The sequence below is a fragment of the Ruditapes philippinarum genome, unplaced genomic scaffold (assembly GCF_026571515.1).
Source record: "Ruditapes philippinarum isolate M1 unplaced genomic scaffold, ASM2657151v2 ctg3009_1_1_1_1, whole genome shotgun sequence".
Classification (NCBI taxonomy): domain Eukaryota; kingdom Metazoa; phylum Mollusca; class Bivalvia; order Venerida; family Veneridae; genus Ruditapes; species Ruditapes philippinarum.
The window spans coordinates 118,847-138,601 of record NW_026855695.1 but is presented as its reverse complement, the minus strand read 5'-3'; the positions used below and the strand labels follow the sequence as shown (position 1 = coordinate 138,601).

Here is a 19,755-nt window from a genome sequence, read left to right as displayed (position 1 = left end):
GGCAACTTTTTACTTTTTTTAAAAAACAACTTGGTTTATAATCTCAAAACTTTTACCTTTCTGACATTCTGAGACCTAAACAAGTTCAGCGCCTTATGTGCTTTGATTAAAAAACTTGCCACCAATAACAATTTGCATTATTATACATTCGTTATACATGTACAAATTGCTGACCGGATTTCGTGAGAATATAGCATCGGTTCATATTTATCTCATCCGGGCTATATTCTCCCGTATATTAGTATCCCATCGGCAACTAGTAACAAATAACATAAAACAAGGTTGGTATAACATTGAATAACTAAATAATTTTTTTTCAAGCACCGTAGTAAGTGCATTGGAGTTCCTTGCAGATGACGGGGACGCAAAAGCTGCTGCCTACTTATTATCGGTTTCAACTTTTGAATTTGTAATCACTCTAGTGACGACGGAACATTGTATCAAGTCGCTTGTGCAGCTGTCTGAAAACTTACAGGAGAAAACGTGTGATCTTCTAAAAGCTTCACAAGAGGCTAAGACTCAGAAAGTAATGCTTCAGGTACTTGCTACACTAAATAGTTTGATGTCGCATTGCATTTGATACAAAACAATTGTACATGGACTGTAATACCAAATGTATCAATAAACAGTTTTATAATATTATATTTGCCATAGAAATAAATCATGACACATTTACACTAAAACCGAAGGTCCGTTTGGTCATTTAGTGTTACATATACCATAATTACGGTAAATTTTGGCAATTCTATATCTGTCCTAATGTACTTGCATTTCAGAACGAGAGAAATGATATAACTGTATGGGAAGCATTGTATGATAAAGCTGTGAATATAGCAAGGACTGTGGGGGTTGAACCCAGTATGCCCAGAAGTAACGGTCGTCAACGAAATCGCCCAAATGTTCCAGCAGATACACCCTCAGAGTTTTGGCGATTGAACATGTACCTCCCGTTCACAGATCATTTAATAACAGACCTGTCGGATCGATTACTGCAAGCGAACGAGAGATACCTCGCCCAGAATCTTATTCCATCTCAAGTAATTGAACTTTTATATTGATTACTTTGCCAAATCTAATTATACGCTCATTTTATGTAAGTGTGAACTATGTAACTGGAATTGATATATGTCTGCGGAAATTGATTCAGTGTATTTATTTGTTATAATTACCCACCTGACCTAAAACCATTTGCCCCTCACCTCTGTGGGTTGGCATCCCGACAGGGACTTTGGATTCTTTCATGTGAGGATGCTATCCAGCTAGCTTACGGAACGTCGGTGGTTTTACTCAGGTGAAATAATCCACGGAAGGGCACCTGAGGTCTTACTCCACCAGTAAAGCTGGAACGTCGCGATATGACCTATACTGTGTCGATGTGACGTAAAAACCAAAACAAACAAATAATTACCTACCTGATAATTTTTTTTGTTTTAAACATAACATCATTCATTTTTAGGTTAAGTGTAAAGGGTTGCTTTAAGAGGATATGACATACAATTACGATTTTTGTTCACAGATTCAGAAGGAAGCCATAAACACAACCAATATAGTGCGTCTGTATGAAGCATATAGAGGTTGTCTAGGGGGTACGGACGAAGCTACCTTTAGCAGGGAAGTGAGGAAGTGGGTTACATGGTGGACAGATGGGGCACTTGCGTTGGACCGTCCACAAGCTCCTGAGACACTTCTAGGAACATTACCACTGGCTAATGAGCAGTACTATCCCAATGTCCGTCGTTGTTTGTTAGTACTGCTCACTATGCCAGTGTCTACGGCTACAGCTGAACGATCATTCAGCACCATGAAGAGATTGAAAACATACTTAAGATCTACCATGACTACAGAGCGGCTGTCTGGGCTTGGCCTAATGAATATTTACAGAGACATGAAAATTGACTACTAAAATTGAGTACATAGTTGATAAATTTGCAGCAATAAAACAACAACGCCTTGCATTTGTCTTCAGAGAATAACCATAGCGGCTTAGATGTCATCATGAAATTTATCATATACCGGAGCCGATTTTGCGACCTCGTAAATGGTATTGAAGGTCGTGTATATATTTTGACAAGACGTCATTTGCGTTACATAAACATAGCGTTAAAGTAGAGTGAAATAAGAATACCTAAAGAAAGCCCAACGCGGCAAAATTGAAAATGTTGCAGGCTCGGTTTGATTGAGCCTGTTCATGTACGGTACTGGAAAGTGCAAGTTACAGTCCACGCCCCCTAGCACCGGCTTAAGCAGAATTCAACATTTAACATGAACTGGTAAAATTTAGAATTTTGAAACATCCGCAGATGTGTTCATATGGCATTTATCATGTAACCTTTAATGTGACACGTTAGTGTCATTCCATGAAAAGCGGCATATGGTCCCCAAGTAAAAAAACCGTTTTCCCTAAACGAGAAAACAATGGGCGGAACTAAATAAAATGGAATTTTGAAAGAGGATCTGAGGTTATGAAGCCTGCATATCACAGATATAACGTCGAAGGACAAATTTAAAAAGCATGCCTCATATCATAAGGGTGATTCAACAGTATTCAAGTGCCCTCCCTTATCCAACCCCAAGGCGTAAAATTACTTTTGGCCGCGCTACGCCACTGGTAACGCAGAATGAGCAACTGGATACAGTATAGAAATAATTGTGAATAAAATGTTGTTTTGTCTGTGTACCAATATATATAGCATCGGCTAAAGAAGTCAGTTTTAACTGTATTCGACTATTCTGGAAAGAACTATTTGTAATACTGATGCCCAAAGTTATTTTCAATACAAATTCTGTGTTACCTCAATTAAGCTCTGACACTATTCTGCTACAATGTTTTCTTATATATAAGGCCACCAGTTCATTCCATTGACCTTATTCAAGTATATGTGCACGAAGCTTTCACTTAGTGTCTTTTGTTTATTGATGACGTTTAGGCTAGAATGAAACAGTATGGTTATTAATTTTGTGCTTGAGGACAGAGTACATTTACGGAAATAAAATCAAACAAATTTTGTTTTACTTTCTTTATCTTATTGATTATACTTTTGAGTAATAACATTTTGATAACAATTAAAGAGAGTATGAGAATAAGTTGTGTTTTTTTTCTGGATGCGTTTATAAACACTTATTTATATTTAATACATTAATTTTCATTTATTTACTCAACTTCATGTTTTCTTATGTTTTAAAACTGTTTGAAACTGTTAAATTAGCAATGCTTTGTACAATATATTGAGTTATTTACAAGGAAATTGTACACCTTTGTACTCAAATTTCCCCTTGTTTTGGTTGAGTACATGTATATGAATAAATTAATTTTATGTTTTGCTTTCCACCAAACGTTGTGTCTTTCCAGGACATCTTATACAAAGGAAAATGAGAATGGCACAGATATATTGTCAACACATACAAACATGCTATTTTCCACGTCCTTGTTTAAACAGTAAATAGTATAACTATCTGTAAGTCTATCATCATACAGTAATGGTCATGTAAATAACACAATTGTATGTAAGTAGTGAAAGCTGTCCTTAAATGACATTATCCCTCTATACAATGTCAGTAAGATGTAACAAAACGACATGCTGAATACGTGTGTCACTTTCTTTACATTTGAATTTTTGTTTTCAAAACAAGGAGCTTTGACTGTTCTCGAACTAAGGGTGATATTATATAAATAACACATGGGTTTGTGGGTAACAGTAAAAATATCATCCCGAGGAAAATACTGTTACCCGAGGAAAATACTGTTACCCGAGGTTTGTTCAAATAAAAGCCCTGGGGTCAAAATTGGCCCCGCCCTAGGGGGTCATTGATTTTCCCTATATGCATATAGTAAAAACTTAGAAAAATCTTCTTTGAAAAAAACCAAATAGCTAGAGTTTAGATATTAAGCATGAAACATCTTCTTGTGAGTGTCTACCAAGTTTGTTCAAATAAAAGCCCTTGGGTCAAAATTGGCCCCGCCCCAGGGGATCTTTGATTTTCCTTATTTGCATATAGTAAAAACTAAAAAATCTTCTTTGAAAAAACCCAAATAGCTAGAGTTTAGATATTAAGCATTAAACATGTTCTAATTGGTGAAAGAAAAAACTTTAAATATCTTCTCTTAAAAAACCCCAAGCGCTAGAGCTTAGGTATTTGGCATGAAACATCTTCTAAAGAGTGTCTACCAAGTTTGTTCAAATAAAAGCCGTGGGGTCAAAATTGCCCCCGCCCCAGGGGGTCATTGATTTCCCCTATATGTGTATAGTAAAAACTTAAAAAATCTTCTTTTAAAAAAACCAATGAGCTAGAGCTTAGTTGTTTAGCATGAAACATCTTCTGATGGGTGTCTATCAAGTTTGTTCAAATAAAAGCTTTTGGGTTAAAATTGGCCCTGCCAAGGGGGCGCGGAAGGAGGGGGGTAGATTGTTGTTTTTCATTATATGTGTGTAGTTAAAACTTAACATCGTGAAACATCTTCTAATGGGTGTCTTCCAAGTTTGTTCAAATAAAAACCCTGGGGTTTAAACTGGCCCCGGTCCAGGTGCCTTTATACAGGTGAGCGACCTCAGGGCCATCATGGCCCTCTTGTTAGATTAATATTTTTATTTGCACTAGAGCAACCAATTTTAGTGGAGGGGTTTTAAACAAATCTACAATCGTGCCCGCTGTAACTATGTTATACAGGGAGTTAATTGCTTCGATAGGCAGAGGTTTAATACGCTCCTGAATTAGTTATAGCGAGTATTGTGGTATTGACACGTAAACTCTCATAAAAGTACATGTAGTTTCTTTAAAAAGGCATTCAAGAAATTGATAAATTTAGATATTTTGAAAGTTTTTTTTTTATTGTTACGCGAATGTATGTATTATAGTTGTTGGGCATATACAATTGGAAAGGACGGCATATAAAGGCGATATCAGCTTCACAAACAAAACGATTAAAATAACTGAGAAAGAACGACGTAGGAACGACTGTACCTGTTAAGACATTTTTTTTCCAAATTAACGTCTAACTAAGTCGCCGACCTGCTTTTTACTGGATCCAGATACGGGTTCTGCTTAAATGAATGGTTTAATAAACGCTTTTGAAGACATAGTATGCAAAATACACATTTGAAAATTTTCAACCACATTATTTAGTGACGAAATACAAATGAAACAATATCTGCCAAGCATATCAATCTTTATATCTTTTATAAAAGACAATTCAGATTATCAAATATATCAAATCAACATAAATATAACTAATATAAGCAAGTCTGTAACAGAAATTGAAAACTTGCTTCCTTCTGGGACTTAAAATGTTATCGTTAAGGCACAGTTTCTGTTCAGTCTGCATAAAGGATGATTTTGATTTTGTAAATAAAGACCTATTTAAACAGATTTATTATTGTACATTTGGACAATAATTTATAACTGCAATAAATCAGTTTTCACTGGGTTTCTGTCATAAACCAGGAATCATGCAAGTGCTTATGTCCACAATGAGATTAGGTCAGAAAGGAAAATGAGTTATTTGTACATAATTAAATCATTTCCAGAAAAAACAGTTATACATCCTCTATCATATTTTACAAATAGTGTGTTGGGTCATATGCTGGGTCATATGGGGGTTGCGTTCATTGAACGCCGCCTTTCCTTGTTGATCTTGTTTATCATTTTTTTTTTTTCAGGAACTAGAATGAGTTTCTTTGTGTGATTCATCCGACATGGCATTGTGAATTCACTTCTCATTATGATGAATTTTAAACTTCTACTAAAAAACGAGAATAAGGATCAACAAGGCAAAGGCTACGTTCCAAACACACCCAAGCCACCACAGGAGGGCACCCAGAAAGGATTATGTGAGATAAAAAGTTAAAACATCCGCACCTTTTAGAATTACACTTGTTTATAGAAGGGTACACTCTAGACCTATAAGGAAAATTAGTCTGTTTGATGTTGTATTTCTTTAAAATAAAGTTCAAGTTTATGAAAGATAGATATAATGGCATTATATTGTGAATTTGTCCTTGTTGGTAAAAGCAAAAAAAAAGAGGAAAATAAGTCAAATTTGTTTCATATGCATTTTAATATTTCCTCGATTTAACAACAACCATAACAATAAATGAAGGTTTTATTGAATAAGGTTATACATTAACTCCAAATTTAAAAGATTCCATTCTCCTGTCACAATTAATCATGACGTTTGTGAACGAACTGATTTACATAACTGAATCAGTTTTTTAGCCTTGTTCAAACGTATGGTCGTTCGGTCCATGTACTGAGAACCTCTGTAAAAATATGCAAATTTTGCGCTCACATTTCTTCGTTTGATGCCTTACACCATTCTGAAAATCAATTAATATGGAGCTGATATATTGATTTAAGCATCTACAGGTTTGTAGAATAAAAAAATGCATTTTCATAGCAACATGATTATTTGGGTCCCGAGGCAGTCCAAAAACTAGAGGAATGTTCTAAACTATTATTACCAATTTAAACGAAACTTTCTCAGTGTGCTTGATTGTAGAAAGGCGCCAAACAAAACAGCTAGTAAAGTAATGTTATGATGTCATTTACGCGGGATTTCAAAACAGAAACGACGCCATTTTGATACCTATAATACAAATTGTTGGCTGTATAAAGGCGTATTATGCCTCAGAAATGCTTTCATTTTATCCCCCCCCCCCAAAAAAAAAATCAATAATTTTGATGTTCTTTTATAGTTTCCAAAAAGGTTACTAATTGGCCAATTACCTGAACAATCTTTTAAATATGTTGCATTTTGGCAATCAGTACAGTTATAATTAATGAGTATAGTATTTTGAATGGAAGCCAAAATACTTCCTTTTTAACATTTTGCTACTTTTGTGAAAAATTATTTTCACATGTATCGCTACTTTTTTCAGGTAACACGCATTCAACATTTGTTAAAATCATTATTGAAACATTATAAATTCCTCATGTTTGCCCTTTCTAAAGAATTAAACATGTAATTTGTTTCTGAGGCATAATTCGCCTTTAAGTTTAGATGTGATTCCTTTTCCATATAAAAACAAAATTAAATAGAATCTGTCTGGCAGGAAAGAACGCATAATTTCATTTCATTAAGCACATTTTATATGTCAAAACTCTTGAAGAATAGTGTCGTTCAATAAATGTTCATACATATTTATTGTCCCGTTATATCCTATTCATGATTCCTTGAAACTTCATAGAATATTTTATTAAGAAATTAATTTGCGAACTTTTTGACAATGATATACAATAAAAGTTTAAATTGTTCGTTTAACAGAACGTAATTTCTCTGGTATTTCAATGACATCTTTCATTTTAAGCTTATCTAAATCTTAAGTCTGATGTTAATAAATTTTACACACGCGACCAATGCAGACCAAGAACATCCGCCACAACCGTACTGATTTATCATGGTCTGCACTGTTCGATATTCAGTCATTGCATATTTTGAAGACGTCCCTAGAATAATAAATGACTCTAGATTTAAAGATGGACAAGTTCATTTAAAACATTTACCGCTGTAAGGGTTAAAACGAACACGATTCAGAAACAGAAAATGTCAATTTTGTGTGTAGCTTATTTGCAACAATCTCGGGTCCGTTTCAAGCAATAGTGCCATTCAAAGAAAACTGATCATTACCACTTTACTGGTGTCATACGAAGAAAACTGATTGTGACCGCAGTTGGACTGTAACCCATGATTCCTAGGTTGAGAGGCAATAAAAACTTAAACCTAGACTATTGCTTCCCTTATAAAATTTGAGTCAGTTTAGATGAGTGCTTTGTAATGAAAATTGAAATGCGCATTTCCATTGGGCCTATTGATATGCAAAGAATGTTCAGCAATATTTGGCAATCGTATAAAAATCTCCGAATGTATCTAGTTGTGGGTGTTATATGAATACAGTCTCGAAATATTATCTTAAGTAGTTATTATGTCTTATTGGAACAATTTAATAGGTATATATTGTGTCTTTAAACAGAATTGCTCTTCAGTATACACATTTCATCTAAAGATACAACTCCTATTTTAAACAACGCCGTTATCACTTTAATGAACAATATCCAGAATTTGCTACTGTATGTCTATATACACAGGCTACTGACTGGTTCCTTTGTCGAAAATCCTTGTTTGACAATTAAAAAGCAAATGATAATAGTATCAATGAATTAAAGCTATATTCGCTCAAATAAAAGTTCATAGAGAAAATAATAATGATAGGAAATGATCTTTTTGCTCATAAATGTATAAAGATCTTATCATTGACGTGACACGAGAACATGGAATATCTAATTTATCTATGAATTTCCCTAGAGAGAAACTTGTTCGTGCCATAATCAGCATTAAAAAAAGTTGTTTTATGTCCGAGTAACTAATTATTAATATGGCAAGGTTAGGTATAACCACCGGCTAGTTGTAGACCTTTATAGAGATTTCAATGTGCGATATTATCTGGATCTTAGAAAAAAACAAGTTGACAATTTATCAAATATTATTCTTTGTCGCCTTCTTGTTTTTTCTACAGTACACAACATTTACACAGTGTAGAAACGGAGTCAATGTATCATTTATCACGAGCCGAGTTGATTGCTAGTATAAACATGATTTGTTGCAAGCATATGTTATTCATTTTTCATTTACTAGCACAGGAAGTAAAGTGAATGCGATTTTTAAGTAGATTTCAAAGATAGCAAGACATTGTCTTCTTTATTTTTCGAAATTTCATGTCACTTCAAAATTAAATAAATATAAGTTCTTGAATACCAAAGAATCTTGACATAATTAATGAAAGTTTGTTGCTTGATTTTGTTTGTATGTTTCTGTGTACATGTGTAGTTTTAAAAACATTAACTATTTTTACTATACTAATAACAATCATGACCTTAGACTCTATATATAATTGCAGGCTGCCTTACTGACAGAAAATGTCTGTTTCGTAACGAGTGCAAATGCAAAGTTAATGAGTTAAAAGATAAATCTTTCGATATTGGTTAAATGTAATGGAACATCTGAAAACGGCTACAAGGTAATAAATCTATTTTAGAGTAAATGTGTTACTGTTTATAACCAGTACAAGAATAAATATCATTGTGGTAATGGTAAACTGACAGATATAGTGATTTTTGTGATGAATTTCCCTGTGTGGATTTTCACGACGACTAAAGGCGGTCAACATTCTAATCCTCCACGTCATATATCTAATTTTACCATGTGATAAATCAAGTTGATTTACAGTAAGCACATAATATAGATATAAGCATATATTCTGGGGAAAAAAACTATCATACTTACACAAAAATCTTACGTGTATAAATTATGAAGATTAAAATCCTATAATTTTTTGTCAGTATCAAGAATATATTTATAGTCCATGAGGTTTTTAGATTTTCTTTTAGTTTATTTATTATTAATTCAGATTTTGATAATAGTTGCCAGCTTTTTAAACCACTGGCTCCCCAGTCCGCTTCCTTGAACCCACTGGTGTGACTGGTGTCAAATGAATCAGTTGGGTCAGAAGACGATTTGTTTGTTTGTTTGTTTGTTTGTGTGTTTGTGTGTTTGTTTGTTTGTTTGTTTTAGTTAACCTTGTACATTTTTTGCTTACGATAGAGTACATTTCTGTTGCAATCCTTGAACACAGTGACAAGTTATTTACAAATATCATTCAAACATTAAACACTGTTTGTACATTTATTGTTCGTTTTTATGAGTTCCATGTCAGTTTTCAACATGTGACAGTTTTCTTGATATCATCAAACCGCATACACTTTGATTTCAGTCAAGTCTTAATACACCGGGTAAATGATAATGAATTGAAAATATATATCATATAAATTTGAAAGGTTTTGTAACGGAAAATATAGATAGCATGGGCGAAAGTAGTCAGCTTTTACTGAAACTGATTTTCAACTATTCTGGAAAGAACAATTTGTAATACTTATGTCCAAACTTATTTCCAAGACAGATCCTGACTGTGTTACCTCAATTAAGATCTTACACTATTCTGCTACATTGTTTTCTTATATATATGGCCACCAGTTAATTAAATGTACCTAATGCACTTAGCTTTTACTTGGCGTCTTTTGTTTATTGATGACGTTCAGGCAAGAATGAAACAGTATGATCACTAATTTTGTCTTACATTCACACAATAAATTTACGGAAATAAAATCAAACACATTCTGTTTTACTTGTTTTATCTTATTGATTATATACTCAATAATGAATTTATATATCACTTGAGCAATTCCTTAAACCGTATTCAAGTATTTTGAAGTAAGCAATAATTTACACAATACATTGTATCTGCCAATAATCAATCTTCATATCTTACTATTAAGGACGAATCAGAATATCTCAATTGTTTTTATATAAGTCCACATAAACATAAGTAAGTCTGTAACTGAAATTGAAACCTTACTTCCGTCTGGTACTTAAAATGTTATCGTTAAGTCCCAGCTTCCGTTCAGTCTGCGTACATGATGGTTTTAACTTTTTGAATAAAACAAGACATTTAAACAGATTTATTATTGTACATTTTGACAATGATTTATAACTGCAATAAATCAGTTTTTCAAGGTTTCTGTCATAAACCAGGAATCATGCACTATTCTTCTGTCCACATTGTGATGAAGACAACGAGAAAAATGAGTTTTTGTACAAAGTTTAATCATTTCCAGAAAATACAGTTATACATAATCTATCATATATTACAAATAATGTGTAATATTTTTCAGAAAATAGCATGGCATTCTTTGTGTGATTCATCCGAATTGGCTATCATCATGATGAATTTTAAACTGCTACTTAAGTTCAATTTTATAAGAGATAGATATACATTTTTTGTAATTATATCAAATTGTGTGTGTGTGTGTGTGTTTCCTTGCTCGTATTAACAAAAAGAAATGAAAAGATAAGTCAAATTTGTTCCATATGCATTTTGATATTTTCTCGTTTTAACAACAGCGATAACAATAAATGAACATTGTAATTAATAAGGTTATACATTGATCCAAATCTAAAAGATTTCATTCTCCTGTCATACTAAATCATTAAATTTGTTAACGAACTAATTTACACTACTGAATCGGATTTTTTAAAGGTTGTAGGGCAAGGATATGGATGTTTTCTTCCATCATGCATTGTACTATGCCAAGAATTTCATGGGATGAATGTCCATCAAATATCAATAGCTGTGCCCCTTTGGGACCATTGAAATTAAGAAAAAATCTCGTCTATTTGGTCGTCCATCCATCCATTTCTTTTATTTTATTATTATTTTTTAGAACAACTGCGAGCCTGTCGGGGCCACTTTTGTATTGAACCATTGTAATGATTTATCCTTTTTACAATGAACATAGGTAGAATACGTTTACACATGCCTAATTAGTGTTCTGTTTGTTGACCGTGCGCTAGTGCTTGACAAACAGTTGGTGCCTTTTTCACAAACTACATGAGCAGGGTCATACTCAAATGATTATAATAACAAACTGTTCATTTTAATATCGTCTGCAAGTTCACTGATTCTTGGATGATCTGGAAACGAATTGTTTCTCATAATTCTAGTCACTAAAACACGATGCTTTTGATATCGCAGTCATTATTTTTGTATAAATCAATTTCTTGCACAATTGCTGCTTTATGACAAAGATGCCATTATGATAAAAGTAACTCAGCAAGGCCATCATGGTCAAAATACCATTCTTATTCTAACAGTTTTATTAGTTCTCTCTCAACAAGCTAAAGTCTAGTCAAGAAACTAGATCTTTGAAATCCTAGTTCTCTGTTAACATGTGACAGACATCCATCATTAAGCTTTTCGAAATATAAATATTTCATGATTTATGCAGAGACATAGATAACAGAGATAAGCAGCTCGTACTCCATTATAATATCACTCATGCCTATCAAAAAGTGAAAAATTAGGCATTTTGTAGCAAATAAAACTTGATGGATGTACATTTGATCCTTTAATATTATACACCATTTGAAAGAAGAATCTTGTATCTATTGCCGCATGTTAAAATATTGGTAACTTTCCATGCCTTGAACATACCCACTGAGCCACTTTTTTCGTCATATGAATAGTTTTGTAACAAAAATTATTAAGTAGTTATCTTTAGAAATTGATGTATCATTTATTTAAATGAGAACTTTAAATGTTTTCACCTGCAGTCTTAGACAAATGCATAAGCTTTCCGAAAATGTATTAATTTACTGATTTTGATATCTTGTTAATAAGTTTTACCTGCTTGAAGTTTTAAGTTTAGCAGGCACACGGAATATTTTATCTGGCTAGGAAGTTGCCTATCTCCATTATATATGTCTCTGATTTATGAAACATTATCAACAAGGCCATTTTCACATTTCAGAAATGATAAGCTAATGGAACAAACTTAAAATGCTGTCCATAATTTTCCTACCCAAAGTAAAATGCAGGAAAATATCGGACAGTTTTTTTTAATATATTTAATGGCAAAACTTGTCGGGGAAAATAGTACTTTTACTTTTAAATTACAGTTAAACAATCAAATGAGCGCATATCAAAGCTTAAGAATTAAATCTTACATATACAAGTAATTTTGCTTTTGCTTCACTAAGCATTGTAGGCATTAATTCCAGTATTTTATTTTCAAATGGAAATGAATTTTTGTTCTTTCTTCTTTTCCTTTTATGGTATTTTACAGGACAATATAGTTTAAGGTTTTTGAGTTGATTAATGTTTATTTATCTCTTTATTTTTTTTATATTCTTGTAAAAGAATGCTGGCAGGGATTTGAAAAATAACACACACACGCAGGCATGCAAACATACACAGCGTTTCTTATATTTTTTGTAAGGGCGCAAAGTTTCCCAACGATTTTTTTCAACTCAATATTACATAAATCTTAAGAGATCAAATAAATAAGAACTAAAAAGTAGGACATCTGAAGCATTTTATAAATCCTCTAAATTATTACACACTTAAGACACAGTTGTTTTATTTAAACAGTTTCTTAAAAGAAAACATGCCATAAAACATTGACTCACTGATAATTAAAAAAAACAGAATACCACAGGGATATTACGTCTCTTAAACGTTCTAGTACGATGATGTTATCGTGCCATTGATTTCCTCAATCAAGGTTAGCTGCATTCATGTTGCTGTCTTGGATTGAAGTGATTGTTTAAAATTCAATTGCTTACTTTTTCTTCTTAAAACAATGCCAATGTTCTTTAGAAAATGGTCTGTTTTTTAAAAAATGTTTGATGGAATTCCATGAAATATTTAACCAAGGATAAAAAATTTTAAAAGTTGTTTTATACTTATTTGTATGTTATTTGTCCTTGAAATTACCTTAAATAAAAAATATTCAAAATTTAAAAAAGTTAAGCACAATTATCTTGAATTGACTTAGAATTGCATGAAATTATTATTTAAAATTTAATGCTAGTACATGTTTGTATATAAAGTCTACATGTAATGCATATATAACTAAAGTGAATACTTTTACTTTGATAAAAAAATGTATAAATATTTCAACAGTTTATTAAGTTATCATGGTCTTTAAATATTTATTTTTTTCTTAAGTGTAGAATACCTGCAATAGAAAAATCGGTTTGAAATTGTTTACAAAAAAACGAACGAATAACAAAACAGCCATGGTGACATGAATATCAACTGCATAAGTTTGATAATTGTAGTTATGTAATAAACTGAATTTGACACCACTTTCATCTTAACATCCGGAATATTGTTACTTACATAAATGAGCCTCGTCATGACAAAACCAACATAATGGGTTTGCGACCAGCATGGATCCAGACCAGCCTGTGCATCCGCGCAGTCTGATCAGGATCCATGCTGTTCGCTATCAGTTTCTCTACTTGTAATAGGGTTTGTAAGCGAACAGCATGGATCCTGATCAGACTGCGCGGGTGCGCAGACTGGTCTGGATCATGCTGGTCGCAAACCAATTATGTTGGTTTTGTCGTGACACGGCTCAAATACCACTACCACATTGTTCCCGAATATAAGTACATAGGTCATTAATAAAATGGAACAACAATCAAAGGACTACTTATATCTTCCTGTCGTGTTCCTTTTGAACATGGGAAGCTATTTTAATTTAAGCACTTAGGTTCTTATACATACGTTTTAATGCACATAAAAACTTGAATTGAATGCAGTTTACATGATGTAAGGAAAAATAATCTACGCCTTGCGTAACTTGTACATGTAAGTGTATATGTACCAGTTTTAAAATGCGAACTTTCTCTTTATTTCTGCATCGAATTTGTCGAAATTTTCAACATAATTCATTTCATGCTATGTGCTTAAAATGCTGTAACAATGGTTTAAATATTCTTTTAAAGTCGTGCGCTTAAGTATCTTATTCAAAATCACCGGAAAATCGTGTTATTTCAAACGCACAGACATCACGAACATTCATATTTAATTGAAACATATGTGAAATGAAATACAAACAAAAATACAAACAAAAAAATACCATGTTGTCTAACGCGTAATTAGGTTTTGTCGTCGTTACATTGCCGTCAGGGTTATTTAGACGGGGATATCCCCGAGAGTCGAAATTGCACTATTTTGGTATTTTTCAGTGAAGCATCAGCTCAAAACTTTTAGTTTTAAAATGAGAGGGTTTTTTTTATAACAACTATCAAACGGATTTCATGTTTTAATTTTGAGAATTCTTATTTCAAATTATGCATACCTTGCCAATCATATTCTAAGCTTTTTATTCATATGCGTATATGATATTAAACGGAATTAAAACAAGAAAGTTCTTTTTAAAATTGAAATTTTTTTTTCCATAGATAAAAAGTCGTCCATATCTCTTGATATATATGGCACACAACACTTATAATATTGACCATATTACTTATAATATAGTCCATATTACTTATAGCATGGTCCATGCTATATGTGGTCAGCATTAGTGACATGGTCCACATCACTTATAATACGGTTCATGTCACTTATGATATAGTCCACACCACTTATAATATGTTCCACATCACTTAGAATATGTTCCACATCACTTAGAATATGTTCCACATCACTTAGAATATGGTTCACATCACTTAGAATATGGTTCACATCTCTTAAATTATGATCTACTTCACTTATAATATGGTCCTTTATATCTCTTATAATATGATTTATTATGCCGAAGCGTTACTCTGCTTGACTTTTTCTCCGACATTTTTATTTACACGTATGAAATTAAACGTGTTCAAACAAAAAGTTACCAAAAGTTACAAGAAACTGTTTCAAATACAAGAAAACAGTTTTAAATCTAAAAAAAACTCTTCCACAAAAACTACATTTCGCAAATAAATAAGCAAAAAATGCAAATGAACGAAAAAGATTATGTTTTCGAAACTTCAGAAAAAGACTTGAAACGTGATGGCGAGCAAGAGAAAAATATAGGTAGTAAAAGGACCTATCAAATTTAACAACATAAATTTAAATTTAGCCAATCAGAAGTCTAAAAAATAAACCGTTGACCAACGAGATAAGCTGATATAACCAGAGGTCTTAATTCAAAACAATTTATCACCGATTTTAACAGGTGTATTAAAATACGCGGAAACCATGTCAATAAAATAGCAAGACAATCAAAACATGACATTATGATTATAATGTTTCAATTGAAATATGACATGTACCGTTTCATAAATGTAAAAGGATGATTTATTTGAACACTGTTAGGCTCGATACTTACAATCACAGTTATTGAGTAAATCCCATATAATTACCTAATACTGCCCTCACACATACCTCGCGACCTTACTGCGTCCTAACTGCGACCTTGCTACGACCCAGGACGCAGCACAGTCGCCAATGACACAGCAGGTACGCAGCGAGGTCGTAGCGAGGAACCCAAGGACGCACAAGGTCGCAGACCGTCGGCGACTATTTTGAACATGTACAAAACAGTCGCAGAAACTCTGCGTTCTTGCTGAGTCCTGGTTAGGTCGCCGTGGATCGCAGTGGAGTCGCCATAGTCGCAGCAGCATCGAAGTAAGGACGCAATAAGAACGCAATAGACGTAGTACACTCGTACTAAGGACGCCGCTGTTTTAACAGACTGTGGACTACAAGAAGACTGTTTGTATGCGTCTCCGCCAGTGGATGAAGCCGCGATTTCTACACACTGTGAACCACTACCAAACTGCATATCTGAAGCGGCGACTGGGTCAACTTGTAGCACTTTAGAGACCCTCACTCTTTTGCCTCGTCCGCCTCTCATCTTTGGAATAATACGGATGATTTAACTTAATACTAATTAAATATACGTCTTCACTCGTTGAAGGTCAGACTCAGAATGAAATTTACTGGTAAAAAGTATTGTTTTTATAGACGTAGCAAGAACGTAGTAGGGTCGTCGTACAGTCGCAGGACAGTCGCCGGACAAACGCAACAGTCGTCGTAGAGTCGCCGTAAGGACGCAGAGAACATAGCGCAGTCGCAGCTGGGTCGCCGATGATCGCCGTGGGGTCGCCTTGGGGACGCAATACAGTCGCAGTGGAAACGCCATGGACGTAGAAGGGTCGTATTGATGACATAGAGAAAACGTACTGAACACAAGACTGCAGAGCCCCGGACCGTCTGCGAGAGAAATTTTGGAAATTTGAAAGAAAACCAACGATTTTCGAAAGAAAAATGCTATTTTACTAGTTTTCAGGTTGCAGTAAGGTCGTGGTTTATGTGTGAGGGCAGCATAACGGTCAAGACAGTTCTCAACCTTTCATTAAAATGGTATTCAGGTTATAAAGTAAGCGTCGAGTGAACTCAGGCAAGTTGAGAATGCGGGCTACCTTGAGATGTCCTCAATAAAATAATACTGAATACCTCTTAGTTTTGAGTATTGATTTTGAATTAATTTGGCTCCATATACATCATAGACGCAAACTGACAGTATTTGAGGAAACAAATGTTGAAAAACAGATACTTAGGGATAGAGATGATCCCATTAAATTAATGTCAGAGGTTGAATTTTATCAGAAATTTCGATCTTCGAATAAGTGTCCACATTTCATACCCGGAATGGTACAAGTAGTATGAACTATTACGAGTGTATTCAGCTCGCGGGATATTAGTACTTATGCCATAAAAGAAGTGAACTTAAACGATTTCAAGTTGGAAATGTCTTGAATTTTCCTGGTAAGATTTGTCGTATGCGACTAAATATAGGCAATATAAGTTGTTTTTTTATTAAATCGACACTGCTTGAATTTTGGGATTGACATAGAATTCCCAGTCTATATATTTAAAGATATTTGAAGGAAACATGACAGAAAAATAACTTCATGGCGTCATGAATAACCCATAACATAAAGTAAACTATGATGACGTCTGGTAATGTATGGTGTCCAGTTTGTAACCTCAATAACAACTGTGCTTCAGTCGTCACGTATTTCAGCATCACAATCAAACAGGCTTTTTGTTTTGTTTTGTTGTTTTTTTTTTGTTGTTTTAGGGGGTTGGGGTTATGTATAAAATCATTGAATTTAATTTAAGAAATTGAAATGATTAAGATTCTATATTTGCAAATATTTTATTTTATATATGTGATAAATAGAATATTATATTCGTGTAGATTCAATACTAAATTTATTGAACTCGTTGAATAAAACAATATTATGCTCGCCAGAGGCTCGCATAATATAATTTTATTCAACTTATGCAATAAATTCAGTATTGAACTTACACTCATTCAATATCCTCTATTTATCATATAAACCGCGGCGCAGGGGTGTAATAAATAGAGGATATTGAATTAGTGTAGGCTTAATACTAAATTTATTGAACGAGTTGAATAAAACCATATTATGCGAGCCTCTGGCGAGCATAATATTGTTTTATTCAACGAGTTCAATAAATTTAGTATTGAATCTACACGAATATAATATTCTATTTATCACATATATAAAATAAGAACGGTAAACTGTTAACAAGAGTCATTTTTCTTTGACGCGCCTATAGTGTAACGCTAACATTAGCGCGCTTTAACGCTATGTTTATAGTGCAAATGACGTGACGTCATTACTAGTGTAATATCGTCTAGTGTAATATCGTTTTAACTAAATGGCTTTAATACACTCCTGCGCCGCGGTTTATGTGATAAAGCCATTTAATAAAAACTATCACACTAGTGTAATAACACTTTGACGTTACGTCATTTGTGCTATATATAAACATAGCGTTAAAGCGCGCCATTGTTAGCGTTACACTATGGGTGCGTCATTGAAAAATATCTCATTTTAACAGTTTACTGTTCTTATTGTGCCCCCAATATAGGGGGTGGGGGGCATATAGATTTACCCTTGTCCGTCCGTCCATTCATCCGTCCGGACAGTCCTTCCGTCCGTCCGTTCTCTTTTTGTGTCGCACGTAGCTAAAAAAAAATTGACCTAGAGTCATGAAATCTAATAGGAATGTTGAGCAGCATGTGAAGTTGTGCACCTGGGTATTTTCATGTGGATATATTTAGTATTTTAGAGTTATTGCCCTTGAATTGGTAAAATTTGCAATTTTCAAATTGTGTCGCACGTAACTCAAAAAATATTTTACCTAGAGTCATGAAACTTTACTGGAATGTTGACCAGCATGTGAAATTGTGCACCTGGGTATTTTGTGTGGATATCTTTAGTATTTTTAGAGTTATTGCCCTTAAATTAGTAAAAAATTTCCAATTTTCAACTTGTATTGCACATAACTAAAACAGTAGTTGACCTAGAGTCATGAAACCTTACAAGAATGTTGCTCAGCATGTGTAGTTGTGCACCTGGGTATTTTGTGTGGATATATTAAGTATTTTTGTGTCGCCTCTACGGAGTAGTGGCGACATATAGGGATCACTTCTCCGTCGTCTGTCTGTCCGTTTGTCTGTCTGTCTGTCCGTCTGTCCGTCACAAAACTTGTCCGGACTACTCCTCATAAACTACTGGTGCAATTTCATCCAAACTTTACAGGAATGATTAGTACCAAGTCTAGTTGTGCATATTGTCAGCATTTTCTGGTTCAATGATTTTTGTCAGAGTTATGGCCCTTTAATAATTTTTATCTTTAAAGTTTGTCCGGACTACTTCTCTTATACCACCAATGCAATTTCAATGAAAATTTACAGGATTGATCTGTAGCTCAAGTCCTTCCGCATATTGCACGGGTTTTCCGGTTGAATGAGTTTTGGCCGAGTTATGGCCCTTTGATAAAAAGGTGTTTTTTTTTTCTGTGTGTAGCCAGATACACAAAAGCTTGTCCGAACTACTCCTCATAAACTACTGGTGCAATTTCATCCAAACTTTACGGGAATGATTAGTACCAAGTCTAGTTGTGCATATTGTAAGCATTTTCCGGTTCAATGATTTTTGTCAGAGTTATGGCCCTTTAATATTTTTTTATTTTTAAAGTTTGTCCGGACTACTTCTCTTATACCACTACTGCAATTTCAATGAAACTTTACAGGATTGATCTGTTGCTCAAATCCTTGCGCATATTGCACGGGTTTTCTGGTTGAATGATTTTTGGCTGAGTTATGGCCCTTTGATAAAAAGGTGTTTTTTTTCTGTGTGTTGCCAGATACGCAAAAGCTTGTCCGGACTACTCCTCATAAACTACTGGTGCAATTTTATCCAAACTTTACAGGAATTATCAGTACCAAGTCTAGTTGTGCACTGTCCGTCTGTCTGTCCGTCTGTCACAAAATTGTCCCAACATGAAATTGGCCATCATGAGGCGACACATGTGATTACTGATCGCTCTTGTT

At 33.8% G+C, this 19,755-nt stretch overlaps 1 protein-coding gene across 1 annotated transcript; it reads left to right on the top strand.

The window, feature by feature from the left end:
• Positions 1–276: 276 nt before the first annotated feature.
• LOC132744134 (52 kDa repressor of the inhibitor of the protein kinase-like) lies at positions 277–1,903 on the top strand. Its single transcript, XM_060732753.1, has 3 exons — positions 277–538; positions 777–1,037; positions 1,517–1,903. The coding sequence occupies exons 1-3, from the start codon at positions 530–532 to the stop codon at positions 1,901–1,903; spliced, it is 657 nt and encodes a 218-aa protein (XP_060588736.1). The 5' UTR covers positions 277–529.
• Positions 1,904–19,755: the final 17,852 nt, after the last annotated feature.